Source organism: Rhodnius prolixus, unplaced genomic scaffold (genome assembly GCF_049639745.1).
Source record: "Rhodnius prolixus isolate KJV_2025 unplaced genomic scaffold, Rpr scaffold_10, whole genome shotgun sequence".
NCBI classification, from domain to species: domain Eukaryota; kingdom Metazoa; phylum Arthropoda; class Insecta; order Hemiptera; family Reduviidae; genus Rhodnius; species Rhodnius prolixus.
Genome location: NW_027411615.1, coordinates 870,624 through 885,554, shown reverse-complemented (window position 1 = coordinate 885,554; position 14,931 = coordinate 870,624). Strand labels below are relative to the sequence as shown.

The following is a 14,931-nucleotide window of genomic DNA, read 5'->3' as shown; positions in this document are numbered from 1 at the left end:
TACACCTACTAAGAGGAAGTACTGCAATCGTTAAAATTATCAATGAGTGAACCGATTTACATCAATGAATTGTCGTTCGATTCAAAATCTTTGCCTTTTAGGGAGAAGTACTGTAATCGCAGTTTATTTTTCTTGCTCCTCTTAAAAGGAAGTACTGAAATCGCAGTTTAATTTTGCTATTTACGTACAAATACCTTCCTATTTTATTCAAAACGCTTTCTCAAAAAAATGGTTATTGAGGATGGTTTGGGGACCGCAACTATAATCATTCTTTAAAAAGATCTCTCCAGTGGTAGTTACGGTTCCGATTTAACACCTTATCAGGTTATAATGATAGAATAGCTTATTCCAAATTTTAAAAAATCTGTAAAGCAGACGTAACTTTGCAAATAGACAAAAAGGAAAATCTATCCAAAAGGTACAAAAATCTCCTTAACAAAAACTTACAGTTTTAAAAGTTAAGTATAAGGGTTGATTAAACGCCAAAAGGTACACAAATCAGCAGTTCCCAACATTTCATTAATACTTCATTGATATAATTTAAGTAATTTTACTGCATTAACTTTTCCTTCACATTTTTTAGAATTTATTAGATGTCACAGACCCTTATGCTGGCCAGTTCATTCATAATATTTTTTTATTATAATTATGATAAAATGAGTGATGAATTATTCTGAGTAGTCACATATACATGCATGTTAAAGTAGAAAAAAACAAAGTTAGAGTCGGCCACTTTTTAAATTTCAATCACGGAGGATTCAAAACAATATTTCAGTCTTAAATTCGTCTTACCGAAATATTCGTGAGCACAAATAACATACATTTAATAACAAGTAGATTATTCAACAATATTTACTCATTTCTCAATTGTAATTTAATTTAGTCCCCCTAATTTTACTTATGGTAAAATACTGGAATAATTAGCTGTCCTAAAAATATGCATATCTTTATTTTCTTTATTTTATATTACATATATATAACATTGTGGGAAGAACACCTAGATTGAGAATGTAATTGAAGAAAACTATATTATTTGCGATAAAGCCAGATTATTTATTACTTATTATTACAAACGTTTGACTACAACATAAAATAACAATTACTTTAATCAAAGAATGAACTTAAACCAATGATTTTTATTTAAAAATAAAAATAAATGCATAAAATCATTGATGTAAAAAAAGTTTATGAATTTTTTAGCCTCTTATTTTTTTTATATTTTTTATAACGTTTTCTTTTTCACCTGTGATTAATAGTTTGATTATTATAGATAAATAGATATTACAGTCAATCTAAGTTAAATGGTGTGCTACTTGAGTAAATATTTTGTAGACGAAAATGGCCAGCATAAGGGTCTGTGACATCTAATAAATTCTAAAAAATGTGAAGGAAAAGTTAATGCAGTAAAATTACTTAAATTATATCAATGAAGTATTAATGAAATGTTGGGAACTGCTGATTTGTGTACCTTTTGGCGTTTAATCAACCCTTATACTTAACTTTTAAAACTGTAAGTTTTTGTTAAGGAGATTTCTCATATTAATGCATTACATAAAATCCAAGGCCTAGACACTGGGAATCGAATCCACTAACCAACAATACATCTTAGCATTGCGGGTCTAGTATCTTAACCGCCTAACATACTTTACTATAAATTAAACCATTAAATAAAATCCAAAACCTAGAGAACAGGGGAATCGAATCCACTAACCAACAATACATCTTAGCATTGCGGGTCTAGTATCTTAACCGCCTAACATACTTCACAATAAATTAAACCATTAAATAAAATCCAAAACCTAGAGAACAGGGGAATCGAACCCACTAAACCAACAATACATCTTAGCATTGCGGGTCTAGTCTCTTAACCGTTCGGCTACTGATGGTATTTCCATTCTGGTCATTTTAAACTTGAATAGAAATACATTTCAATATGATTAAATCATCACATTCTTTGTTTTCTTTGTTTTTTCTTTTTTAAATTGAATTTAAAATGAATTTACAGTCTTTAGAAAACGATAATTTAAGAATCATCTCTGCTGAGATGATCTGAGTAAGGCCTTGAATAGTTGGATGCCCCTTACGTTTCAAGTTCAACTGAAAAGTTAGATTGTTCACGTCATCATTAGTCTTTAGACATTTAGTATGGAGTTATTTGCAAAGACTGAAAAACAGACGAAAAAAAAAAATAGCTATAACATTCTTCCAGAAACCGGTTTGCTACGTTGACGGCCATCAAGATTCGAGCAGGTTGAACAAAAAAAAGAAATGTTGCAAATAACTAACTTTGTACTGATAATTGTTCCTGGCTCCCAGTGCTTCATAGAATCTATCAATCTATCTATCTATTGCAATTATTATATAATATTAATTATTAATCAGTTTTCTAATTGATTCCGTGTTTTGATCTGAGCAGAATAGATTGTATGGCGACCAGTTTGTTAGTTCTTAGCTAGGGTATGTAGTTGCTGCCTGTTTGACCAGATTACGTCACTATTATCTAGTCAGCATTTGTACGTACGAGTACTATAATCGCTTACATAGGAAGCCTCTTCTGTCTGATACAAAGGCTTTACACTGAGAATTTTGCGTGGAATTAATGGTTCAAATCATAGGCCGTAGGATTAAAGATTTTTATTTGATATTCCAATAAGATCGATTGCGCTGTTCGGTCATGCCTGAAAGTCGATTTATCTGGTCAGGAAGGGAAGAAAAACAACGCTGCATTGTGCCCTCCTCCAAAACAAAAAACGGACTTCGCGTGGCTGACAGTTCAGGCTTTTGGTAAAGATTATTGATCACTTTAGAGAAAAGAATTTGACTTCAAACTATATTTCCGTTTTGATTTCTAACTAAACTTATTGTTGGCATGTTCTCAAAACTGTATTAAAAAAAGAAAGAAACAGTTTCGAAACTTACTTTCTCTAATTAGTTAGTGGGAATATAGTAAAAAAGAAGACTTGAATACACTTTTCACATTCTTTCATTGATGTATTTTATTGACACAATGACCATAAAAACGTAAACTGGTATGTTATTGGGCAGCTCGCCAACAATATCCTACTTGTTTGACGTTTTTACTGAAAACTTTCTGTTTCATTTAATTCTCAAAACATAAAATTGAATGGATTTTATTCAAATTTAATTATTTATGTAGAAGAAGTTTGAAATTATAAATTCTAATTTGCGTTTTAAATTCCTAAACTGGTTTACTCTGGATTAATTTTTATCCTTTGCAAATATTGCGTAGTTTGGAAATGGGAGGTTATGAATTGTAATTTGCATTTTAAATTTTTTAGCTGGCTCAGTCTGGATTAATTTTTATTGCGTAATTTGAAAATGGGAGGTTATGAATTGTAATTTGCATTTTAAATTTTTTAGCTGGCTCACTCTGGATTAATTTTTATCCTTTGCTAATATTGCTTATTTTTGAAACAATACTTATGCTTTTTATAACCATAAATGAAGGTAATGGGGGAGGTTTTTACTTGGCAGAATGAATTTTAAATTGGATTCCTAATGGTATGCCTTATCAGTAAGTGCTCTGCAGTAGGTCTTTTAATTCTGATAAGGGAAGTATTACGAACGTATAGTTTTTTGTTTTTTTTTAACTTGAGTATTCTATGGAAATACTTGTTTCGATGTCGCCTTAATTCGAAAAAATTAGATTATGGTTTGATTGTTTCAGTCTTGGCCAACAGAAAACCTTAAAAATGGAGAAGTTGTATTCATTAAAATTAGTTTTCTATTTTAAATGAATAGATTGAAAATAGTAAAGTAATGCCTATTTTTTTCAGGCCTGCTTTACGTCCAACTACCGATTATGTGTCGTGAACGAAGGCGACTTACAAACAAACATACTTTACTATAAAGGTTCATCATATTAACCATTAAATAAAAATCCAAGGCCTACAGACCGGGGAATCGAACCCATTAAACCAACAATACATCTTAGCTTTGCGGGTCTAGTATCTTAACCTCTCGGCTACCGTGGCACCTAGTTTTAAAGACGTGTTTTTTTTCAGTTTTTGACCTTTTTCTCTGCAATGGCTCTTAAAGATTTTCTGTAAACATCGTGCAATTTTATTTCAATGTTTTCCGAGGAAATTATTATTATTATTTTTAGGGCTTTCACTTTATTAAATACTTTGTTAACCCTATGAAATAGGTTTCTAGTTTTTTCTTGTTATGAAGGCGGGAGTCGAAACTTGAACTTCAATAAAGCTCTGATGATTTTTGAGGAAGAGTTCGAAATGTAGGAGAAATAATATTGTAATAATAAAATAACATGCAAAGATGTTATTCTACTTTTTATTAGAGTTTATTGCCTCTAAGAAAAAGTAACAAATCATTTTTTAAACTAAAGAGAGCTCTAGCCTTTTGAAGTATTCACTTGTTAAAGGGAAAACCGGTTCGTAGATAGTGCTGATGGTTTTTTCTTATTTTTCGCGAGCCACGCACAAACCAACCAACCAAAAAAGAAAAAGTCAAACTCGGTTGTCTGACCTTCTACGCGAGAACATTAAGCTGTTGAGGTGGGAATAGTCTGCCGTGATGTTGAAACGAACTCTTTTATTACACAGTTTTTGTTTATATCTACATTCACAGATTTTTTTAAATTTATTGGTCAATGAGTTAAATAATTTAAACTGGTTTGTGAATTAGCTGGTCTTAAATTACGATTGATTAAGTTTAATTGGCGACTAATATAGGGAAAAATCATTTTCAATTTCTTTGTTACTATTTCTCTACATAATGCATATTAGTGCCCTTCATCAAGGGCGAATTCTAGGTTTAAAGAAAAATGTTCATTACATGAATTGCAAAAGTAAATTATCCCTAGGCTTATTTGATGGCTGAGTCAACTTCCCACGTGGTTGATCCCTGACTTCAACGGATTGCAATCAACGTTTAAAACATTTTAGTTGATTTCCTTCAAAATCGTTTTTAATTTTTTTTTTTTTTTCCATATAAAAATGCCTACAAACCCAGTTTATTCAAATCAAGTATTGATGATGGTATTGACCTTTCGTTTGGAAAAAGTCAGTTGATAATGTATGTTGATATAATATTTTGGGCAGACCTTGTTATATTATGCAATGCTTATGAAATGGTCCAATCACATTTAAAATATGAATTTTTTTTTTGTGGGATGGAATTATTTGTGCAAAGCAAGTCTAATAAATATCTTAATTTTTTTTAATAATAAATAGTAAGTACATAATATCACTTCTTTCCCTTATTATAAATTGTGGATTTTCTATTTCTGGCGTGTAAAACCCATCTTTTTATAAAGTAATTACTTTACTTATACAAATAAATTGGTTATACAGTGTTAATTTGGAACAGTATTAAAGGTTAGGGATTAGCTATGCGGTTAGAGAATTGGATTCCCACAAGGAGACCCCCAGATCCGAATGTAGCTGCTGCCCACTAAGATTTTCTCTTTCTAGGAGCTTCTTACAGCTCACTGCCCGGTGATGGACAGTGTTTATACACATTCAGTAGAAATCGATTCATTTCCTGAAGCATCGATACTAAGCTATTGCAAGACAAACCAATATATCGATACCAGAAATGGCAGACTGTACGTGCCAAACTTTTATACAGATACAGACGCTCTAAATTACTTTTAGAACTCAAAACGATTAACATACAATGCTAATGTAGAATTCATCTTTTAGTTTGGATCATTTATTTATCAAATAGGAAGAAAGATTATTGCCAATCAAAGATTGGTATGTCTTCAGACCGACTGTTTAGACTGTAGGTCTTTAGATTATCTAAATAGTCAGGACAGAAGACACACCTTCAATGTTAAAGATGTAAAAAATATATTTGTTAATAGAAAAAGCCCTGAAGATGACCTAGATCCTAGGTCGAAATCTTGGCTAAAAACAAATAAAGATTATGACTGAAATTTACAGAAAACAAAAAAAATGTACAACTGTTGTATTCTCTCTCATTCGTACATCTTATACATCTCCCTCTGGAAAGGGTACATCCTCTCGAATGCTTGGACGTGCGGGATATCTAGGATTAGAGGGGATTTGTAGGGAACCGCTTGGTACCACTAAGGGGTTCATAGTAAATCTCTAAAGTCGTAGTGCAATTTTAAAAGTTCAACTCTACAACTAATGATAAATTAACCTCTGAAGATGGACGGAAGACCGAAACTGGTCAAAAAATAAGGAAAATACGCGCGCCATCAAGGATAAAATCAATAATGTATGAATTGAATGTAGAAAAGCTTTTTCTTATCACATTAGCTGTAATTATGCATACATAATAATGGGTATTTATATTTTAAATCTTGCTTTAGAAAACATAAATAATATTTTATAGAGCAATAATTTATCTGTAATTCTTATAATTATGATTCCTTTTTCTATTCTACAACATGGCCATTCCTTACCAGTCTTTACAATGTTTTTTTTTTTCATGTATAAATTGCTGGCTTTGTAAAGGTCAAATCTTCTCTCGACAAACAAATATGCGAGAATATATGATTGTCCTCAAGGACGAAAAAAGATTAAAAAAATAAATTAATTAATAATAATACAGAATGATATTTCCTTGCTTTTCTATCTAGCAGGTTATTTATCCTATAGTATTTATTAGCCTAGGCACAAATTATATTTACTTTCTCTTCCTAGGCAAGGAATCCAGTTAGAAAAAGTGGGTTTTAGGAAACGGCACAGTGAATGTGTATAAAATATGTGTTAAACAAAATTTTGTACAATTTGGACCGACGATTGGCAATTGGTTACATTTTAATATAATATAACAGGTCTTTATATTGTCCTTGGATGTTTGTAAAGCTAAAATTTGGGTATTTTGGGATGAATTTTGTCCTTCCCTGAGATTTTTCGATGGTATGGTGGTAGATTCTCCTTAAATTGGCTTTGTTTTAAAATTCTGAATTTAAAAACACGACATGTGTGAGTTAAAAATCTACATTTCGTGTTTTCTGCTTAAATTCGAGCGCCCCCCCTTATAAAATACGACTCCAACTTTACAATTCTAAAACATTACACATGCAATGAATTTACAGAACCTATAAATAATTACTAGGTTTCAGTAATTTTTATTTAATTATTTTTACAAAATATTTTACGATTCATTTACATTTCGAATATTAAGTATAAACATATTGTAACCTCCCTCACTCAGTCAGCAAGTATGGTGTGACATGGTAGTGTTAGAGAAGTCGGATTCACTGCGTAGAAATTCATTAATCCATCTTAATGGTGAATGTGAGTCCGTAAGCGGTTAGTGCTACACAAACATGCCTGCTATGACGTATAAAGTCAATGGTAAAACCTACATAATTGCCACTATGAGTAGGTAAGTAACCACAGGTTTTTGTTTTGTATTCTAAGAGGAAATATTCTTCATTGCCATTGCTGAATTATTGTGCTAACAAGTTCGTAAAGCAAGTTACACTATTGTCTGACATTACCGCATGAACTTATAACACCAATGCTATACGTAGGTCGTGTTGCATTTTATGGGCTTTATCATCAATCAAGAAAAAGAAATCTTAAATTCAAATCACTGACCTCAGTTATAAATGCCAGTTATTATCGCTTTAATTTCATACCTTCTTTTATTATTGACTTTGTAAAGTTGTCGACCTAAATTTCTTTTTTTTCAACATTAAGGAAAGTGTGTGTACAAGGTATATTATTTTAATACGAAGTATTGTTTTCGTACAGATTTTAAATTTAACATGTTCACAGAAAGTGCATGTTACACGGTCCCTTTTACACGTTAAAGTGTTGCCTGTCTTTTTACTACATTTGTTCAGCAGGGGCAATTGAAGAGCTTGGTGCAAAAAGGAGTTATCTACAGTTCTTTTTAAAATTTTTAGTAAGGACAAAAAACTGAATATGCTTTAAGATGTATTCCTTATGTTGTGTCTGCTGTAAGGATTAGTTAATATATTGTTATGGGGTCATTTGGGGCTTAATTTGAACTTTCTAGGGCATTTTTTAAGTTTGCTATAAGCAAAAGTTATTTTGCAGCTAACTCTTTTTTGCACCAAAATCATAATTTTCAGTAAAACTTGAGTACATATTAAGTACTTTAGTCAACAGATTTCTTGTTTTTGAGCTTTTAAGTTGGCATTTTGTGTCTTGTCGAAGCGAATGTTAGATATATTATTATGCCTGTCAAAAAGAAAAATAATAATATCTACCTAATATAAACATTAAATAAACCTAATATAAAAATTTTTGTTTGATTGATGGCCACATCTTTTCTGTTTGGAGCAAAAGAAAGTTATCTGCAGTAGAAAACTCATTTTTACTCCAAATCTAACCTAGGGTAGAGAATAAGTAATAATAAACGAGTCTGCATAAGGACTCGTTTATGTACCAAAAGATGTAGAATTGAACATACAATAGGGGGCGCCACTAAACACATTTTCTGAAAAAAATGTAGATAACTCCATTTTGCACCAAGCTCTTCAATTGGTTAGGGTTACTCAACTTGTTAGGAAACTCCTTCCATGATCCGGAACTTATTTTTATCGTTGTCATAAAGTACAGGTCCATGATTACATGTTGAAATAAGCGATACTGAGCTATAAATTCTTGTAAAATTTTATTTTAGCTGACAACTTACAAATCTAAATAACCTTTTTCAGTATCCTGACGGCAATGTACAAAACTATTTCGTAACCTCCCTCGCTAAGTGTACAAGTATAGTGAATGATGATCGACTTTAAAGGAAGTACAACTCTCGACACCGATCTGATGATGGTTGAAAATTCGGAACCGGTCAGAAAAACGTGACTAAAAAAAACTTAGTGCAACGACGAATATAATCAACGGAATCATTTGTTCAATATGAAGTCAACAATTGATAAATTGTAAGCACCAGATTTTTTTAAAGCATGCCTGTTATTTTCCTCCAATTCTTTTGATGTTCTTATTGAATCAAAACAAAAATGTAAATCTTGGAACTCTGTTTATGAGGCCCTTTCACCTCCCATTTTTAAGTTTGTAAATTACATGAGAGATAATAAAATACATCACTACTGTGATACATCACTAAAACAGTGTTTTAGTGTTCACTGTTTTTAGAATAGTGTAATTTTAATTTTGCTAACAATTTGAATGTAGGCCTCTCTTGATCTTAAGGCCCTAGGCTGAAGCCTAGTTAGCCTATAGGAAAATCCGGCCCTGCATACTTTATCTACATACTTTACTCAAGAGGTAGGAACTAAACAGATGATGCAACTGCTCCTCATTACTCGACAAACGTTCCCATCTTACTCTATACATTAAACGTCTTATTTACAATACTGTACCTAAATCTTTGTGAATTTACGGAATAGAAGTGCGGATGCTCTATTACGGGCTTCAAAACATTCCAACCCAAAATTGGTACGCAGAAGTACCAATTCTCCATTATACGTTTCCATCCAGAATATCCTGAACGATCTCAATGTTTCTTTTGTTCGTAACCTTATCACATGTCGGTATAAAAAAAATTGCATAACTCTAATCGCTAAGCTGCAATCCCATAATCCGAGAACTTTCTTCCCACTCCATTTCTGGGAATCCCAATAGATGTTTGAGACGCCGGTGGCTCAGAGATCTGCTCATGGAAGAAAAGTGTTATATAATTTTCTGTAAATAATGTAGAACAGCGTTTCCCAACCTTTTTTGGCTCGCGTACCACTTCGTAGTTTGGTAGTACATCATGCTAAATTGTACTACTTCGTAAAAAAATGATTGTATTTCGTGAAATTTGTTATTCCGAGTGTGTTATTTTATTATTATTATCTTTATCTTTAATGTATCTGCTACAAAGGAGTTCAAGTTCATGTTCTCTTTATAAACTTTGTAAAGTGTAAGATCTTAGCTTTAAAACTTTTTTTAAATTAAATTTAATGTTGCTTGGATAGAGCTTACTCATTACAATCAGTCTCTTTAAGCAGATCTTTTACATAGTTATCATTTAAGTTCTGTCACATGATAATTCTATAAAATTTTCTTTATCTTTTATTGGATAATGATGTAGCTTTTCCTAAATTTTCTTTATAGAAAGGGGTTTGAAATCCAATTATCATTTTTGTTTTCGGGTTTTAGAAAGTATTCCATGAAAGACAATTTTAATCCTGTTAAATGTGCTATTATATTTTATCTTATCGTATATCTTGAGACAGACTAACCTTATTACTCGTTCATATTAACAACTTTACTGCAAAATATTATTAATTAAAATAATTTTTATGAAATAGGAAAAAAACGTATCTATGATATTTTGATGATTTAATTTTTTATGTCTGCCATTAATGATTATTTTTCGCGTACCACCGACAAGCAACTCGCGTACCACAGGTTGGGAAACGCTGATGTAGAACATTGCCCTCTCTAAACTCTAAGCGCTAATATACTAGTAATTGTTCTCATCTTCCTCAGCTCTATTTGTAAATAAATACCTTCATCTCATTCCACTATCTATCGCCTGCATATTTGTTATTCCTAATTGCTCGTAAATATTTCGGAGGGTTGTCAGAGTCTGCTGTCAATGCACTACGCTTTTGCCCTTATCATATTAACTAGGTGCAAATTTTTGTAGTTTTAATTTTTTTCAATAACTTTAAAACAAAAAATTGAACTTGATATTTCCTAGATCAGATTTAAATATTTGTTTAAAAAACAATTAGGTTGCATATGATGATTGTCAAACACTACACGAAGTAGTGTTGAAAATCACACGACTTTGATCATTTTATTATAAGTGCTTCTTAAATATTTTTTTTGCAAATTCGTTTGGTGGAAGTGCAAGTTGGAGTCTTGCCTTATGAAATCTCCAAATTTTTAAGTTGTAGTTACTATTATTAAAGCTGACATTTAAAAAGAAAAAAAAAAACAAAAATTATAAACATGATGATAGTCTAAAATATTGGTGACCTTAATCAAGATTCAAATTAAAATTAATATATTTAAAAAAAAATAGCTGATAAAATGGAATATAACTTTCCGACAGCCACGATATGATGATGACCTTAGACAACAAGAACTTAGGTTGGAGCTAGAATGACCTTGACATAGTGAACTACCTGGTTCTTTCCGGATTTTTTTCCTCGAAAGTGTCTTATCTCATGGGGGTCTATGTTACTTCCGTTTACTAACTAGACTAGAGGAAGTACTATTACAGTGTAAAAGTTTCGTATTTGATTTTACTCAGGAAATATTTGTTTTTGAATCTCCTGAAAACGAAAAATCTGGTTCAATCACCCTTACGACTTTCTTTTACTGTGTTTCTGGTAGGCAAGGAAACTATCCAGGAACAATGTGGATCGGCTAAGCCACAATTTCCTTCCGGAACATTCTAATTCGGCAAAATTGCCGTGATCCATCTGATTAAAACAATTTTTTTTCTCCTTTTTTTGGCAATCTAAGTCGTAAGCTATGCAAATTTATGGTGTAATCAACTTGTTTTTAACACTAGTTGTGATTCCAGCGATTCTGGCAGAAATAATTTTTGTTTTACCAAATCACTAGCATTTCTTTTTCAATTCTTCGTGTTCTTTTGATCGTTTGATTTTTTGATCGATCCCTCTTTCAGTTTTAGTTTATATTCTATAAATCTACTAATATTTTAGTTTTAGTTAGTCAAAAAATTGACACATATGATAAAAGGTACCCAAAATTTGAAGAACAAATTGTAATTCTTCCTTCCCTGAGACTTCCTTTGTAGTGGTAGATTAGATGTTCAAAATGTTGTTCATGAAGAGAACATTGGTATTAAAATAAACTACACTTAAAGTGCAGTTAGTTCTAGTTTAAGTGCAGTTAATGATGAACAAGATTTTTTTTTCTACGTTTTTTATTAAATTCATTCATCCTGAGATGCCTTATTAAATTGTATTCAAATTTGAATCAGTTTATAACACGCTGATGGAGGTAGACCACTTTCCACTGCTGGATTTGAATGTAGTCGATGTTTCTGAATAGATATTATTTAATTTTTTGTTATATCGAACAAAAATATCACGATTACGATAAAAATCAAATGAAAATAGAGTCTCTCCATAAAGCTGAAGTATTTTTGTATTTGTTTAAAACAATTACCAGGGAAAAATTGAGCTTCCTGCGTCTTATAAAACACCGTAATTAAAGTTTACCTAACGTATATAATGACAGGTAGTTAACTGGGTGGTACTTGCGGTTGTCAAGTTGTAATTTTGTACTATTGCATTTACTTAGTAAACTTGGTATTTTAAATAATTTAATGTAAAAAAATAAAAATAAATTAAAAACAAAAAGTAAGTGTCAAACATCTTCAAACGTAGTTAAATTTCACAACGAACGTAATAATAGTAATTGTCTACCGTTAGTTATAATTGTCTCCGCAGAAGAAAGTTATTTCACACATAAACAATTAAATTTAACCTTCAAGATTAGTGGTGACAGAGTTCGGAAAATTTTAATTTCAAGAAAATTTACGAAATTTTTTATTTTTTAAATGTAATTGTCTTCTTTTTTTTCTTTTTTTTTTCATTTAACAGTTTGTGATTTGTATAAATTACTTTTGTTTTTAAGGATAGAAAGTTGTGAAAGTTGTTTTTTTTTTCACCATTACGCTTTTTCATGCAGTTTTTGACGACCAATCCTTATACAAGAGTGCTACCGGACAATTTTAATAATTTTATTATAATGCAGGTCGGGGGGGGGGGGGTACAAATCTTAGGGAAATTTTGAAATTGTGGTGCTTGGCTACACTGTTAAAGATAGTTTTTTGTGGCAGGTTCATTTACTGTTAATAAACTTTACTTAGTTCGCTTAGTATTGTTCCTGTAGACTTAGTTGGGTTAATCATTTGGATATTGATTTGTATCAGTGTTCTTAATAGGGTAGAATTCTTTGTTATAAAATCTGCCAATGTCCCATTGATTTAAAAAAATAAAATAAGAATTTTATTTTCAACTTTTACATCCGTATAATTTCTACAAAAGTAAAAATGAGCTGAAGTGATCAAGGAATGAATATCAAGGCCTTGAAGATTAGTATTAATGGACATTCTTTGAAGCGTGGATGACTATTAACCTGGGGATTTTGGATTTGATTGTTTGCGTGCCTTTGGCTTTATTTCTTAGTTCAGTTCTGTAAGTCTAGCAAAAATATTAATTCTGATATTTGTAGATCTGATCAATCAGTGCATTTTAAGTTCCTGCAATGTTCAGTGGTTGCAGAAGGGAGGTTATTTACTTCTCTTTCGAATTAGAAAAAAAGCAAAAGGCTATGCAAACGAAGTACTTTAAAAAAGTTATCGTAATAAAGATAAAGTTTTCTAACAATTCAGTAGTTCGTTTTAAGTGACCGGATACTAAAACAAGTGAATTTGCGTCAACAAACCGGTTATCAATAAAGTGTAAAATCATTAATCTAAAATTGCAGCTATACAATCACGTTTGGATAATTTAGCTGGGACATAATTGCGTTTTGATACTGTATTTGTATTTTGTTTTATTTCTTCTTGATACTTTAGTTCTGATATGCGGTTGCAATTTTGTCTATGAATAGTCAGTCTTACATTTTGCACATGGTTCACTGTAGGGATAATTTTATACTTCTGAATGAAATTTAATTTGCTGCACTCAGTTCAAAAGCATTCCACATTGGTGGAAGCTAATTTTACTTGTAAAACTAGCCTTTGCCTTTCCTCACGAAAGGTCGTCCGGTACTTGTCTTCGGGAGTTTCATTGATAAAATAATTTTTTTTACAACCTATGCTTGTTCTCAACTATCCTAGCTATGCTTGAAAAGATCATTTGGTCTCCTCCCTAGGTAAGTGTGAATAACATTTTTCACATTCCTTTTGATAGTCTAAAGAACATTAATTACTCTAAACACCAGAGATATGAAAGGTTGTATTCACACTGCACTTGTCAGCCTACCGAAAATGGATAGCACACTTAACTGCAACACTGAACTGGACTTAGGATGCCCTTTTTTTTCTGTGGATTGAGGGTTATTAACAAAAATCGTTTTCTTGGTTGTTCTTTTTCTAGACGTTTGGTAGATATGTTGGTTATAAATCGAGCCTAAATTTACGTGCCTTTTGTCTAAATTGATGTTTCTTGTGTAAAGAGAAGTGTCAGCCTAGCTTCCAATAATGGTTGGCAATAGAGCCTTGTGCTTTTGTAAAATGTGAGAAACCGACCAAGAAACACCCTTCATCTCATCACGGATGGTTTGGTAGTAAGATTAGATTCAGGATTTTTGGTTGGACAGGTTGTAGATGGAATAGGTAGTTTATTTATCTTTAAAACCTTTTAGCAAAATTGTGGAAATCCTAGGTGGCTCCATTTTGGAAATAGATGTCCTAACAATTTTGGAACTACACCTTTTTTGACTTTTTGTTTTGGGAAGGGTGACCGTAAGGCCTAAAAATATTTTGGATAGCATAGGGCTCCCCAGAAGAGAATAGTAATAAGTGTTTTGCTGGAAATTCAAAGGTAAGCAAAAATAAATAATTAATCGTGGGCTGAAAGACCATTTCTGCTACTTAAGTTATTTGTGTTTGGCTCAAAATAGGTGTTAATTATGTATGAAACTGGTAAATTGTGAATCAGCAACGTGATAATGATTTAGAAATAGTCTGTGCCCAGTCTACAAGTATTCTTGAGACCTCTTACAACCTTAGAGTTACTAGATAAGTTTAAACTTGGCCTTCTGAATGGGATTCTTAGTTAAAATGTAGAATTATCCTTCTTAATTCTATATTTAATTTAATAATTTATGTAAAAATTGTTTCTTTTATTTTTCAGGGCATTTATTACATGTTTGACAAAAGATTCAATCTTGCTTGCGAAGTTGTCCATGATTCTTACGACCCTTTCTATGTAAGAGTAAGTAATTCTATTTTCATTACTAAAATAGATAAGTTTACCAATTTTTAACATATTGT

At 31.5% G+C, this 14,931-nt stretch overlaps 1 protein-coding gene across 3 annotated transcripts in view; it reads left to right on the top strand.

Annotated features, from left to right (window-relative positions):
* Positions 1-14,931, top strand: part of LOC141457002 (very long chain fatty acid elongase 7-like) — a 110,325-nt gene that overhangs the window by 89,008 nt on the left and 6,386 nt on the right. For all 3 annotated transcript variants that reach the window (XM_074133464.1, XM_074133466.1, XM_074133467.1), the window contains exon 4: positions 14,792-14,872. In XM_074133464.1, coding sequence (XP_073989565.1) covers positions 14,792-14,872 — 81 coding nt within the window. The remainder of the gene's footprint in view (positions 1-14,791; positions 14,873-14,931) is intronic.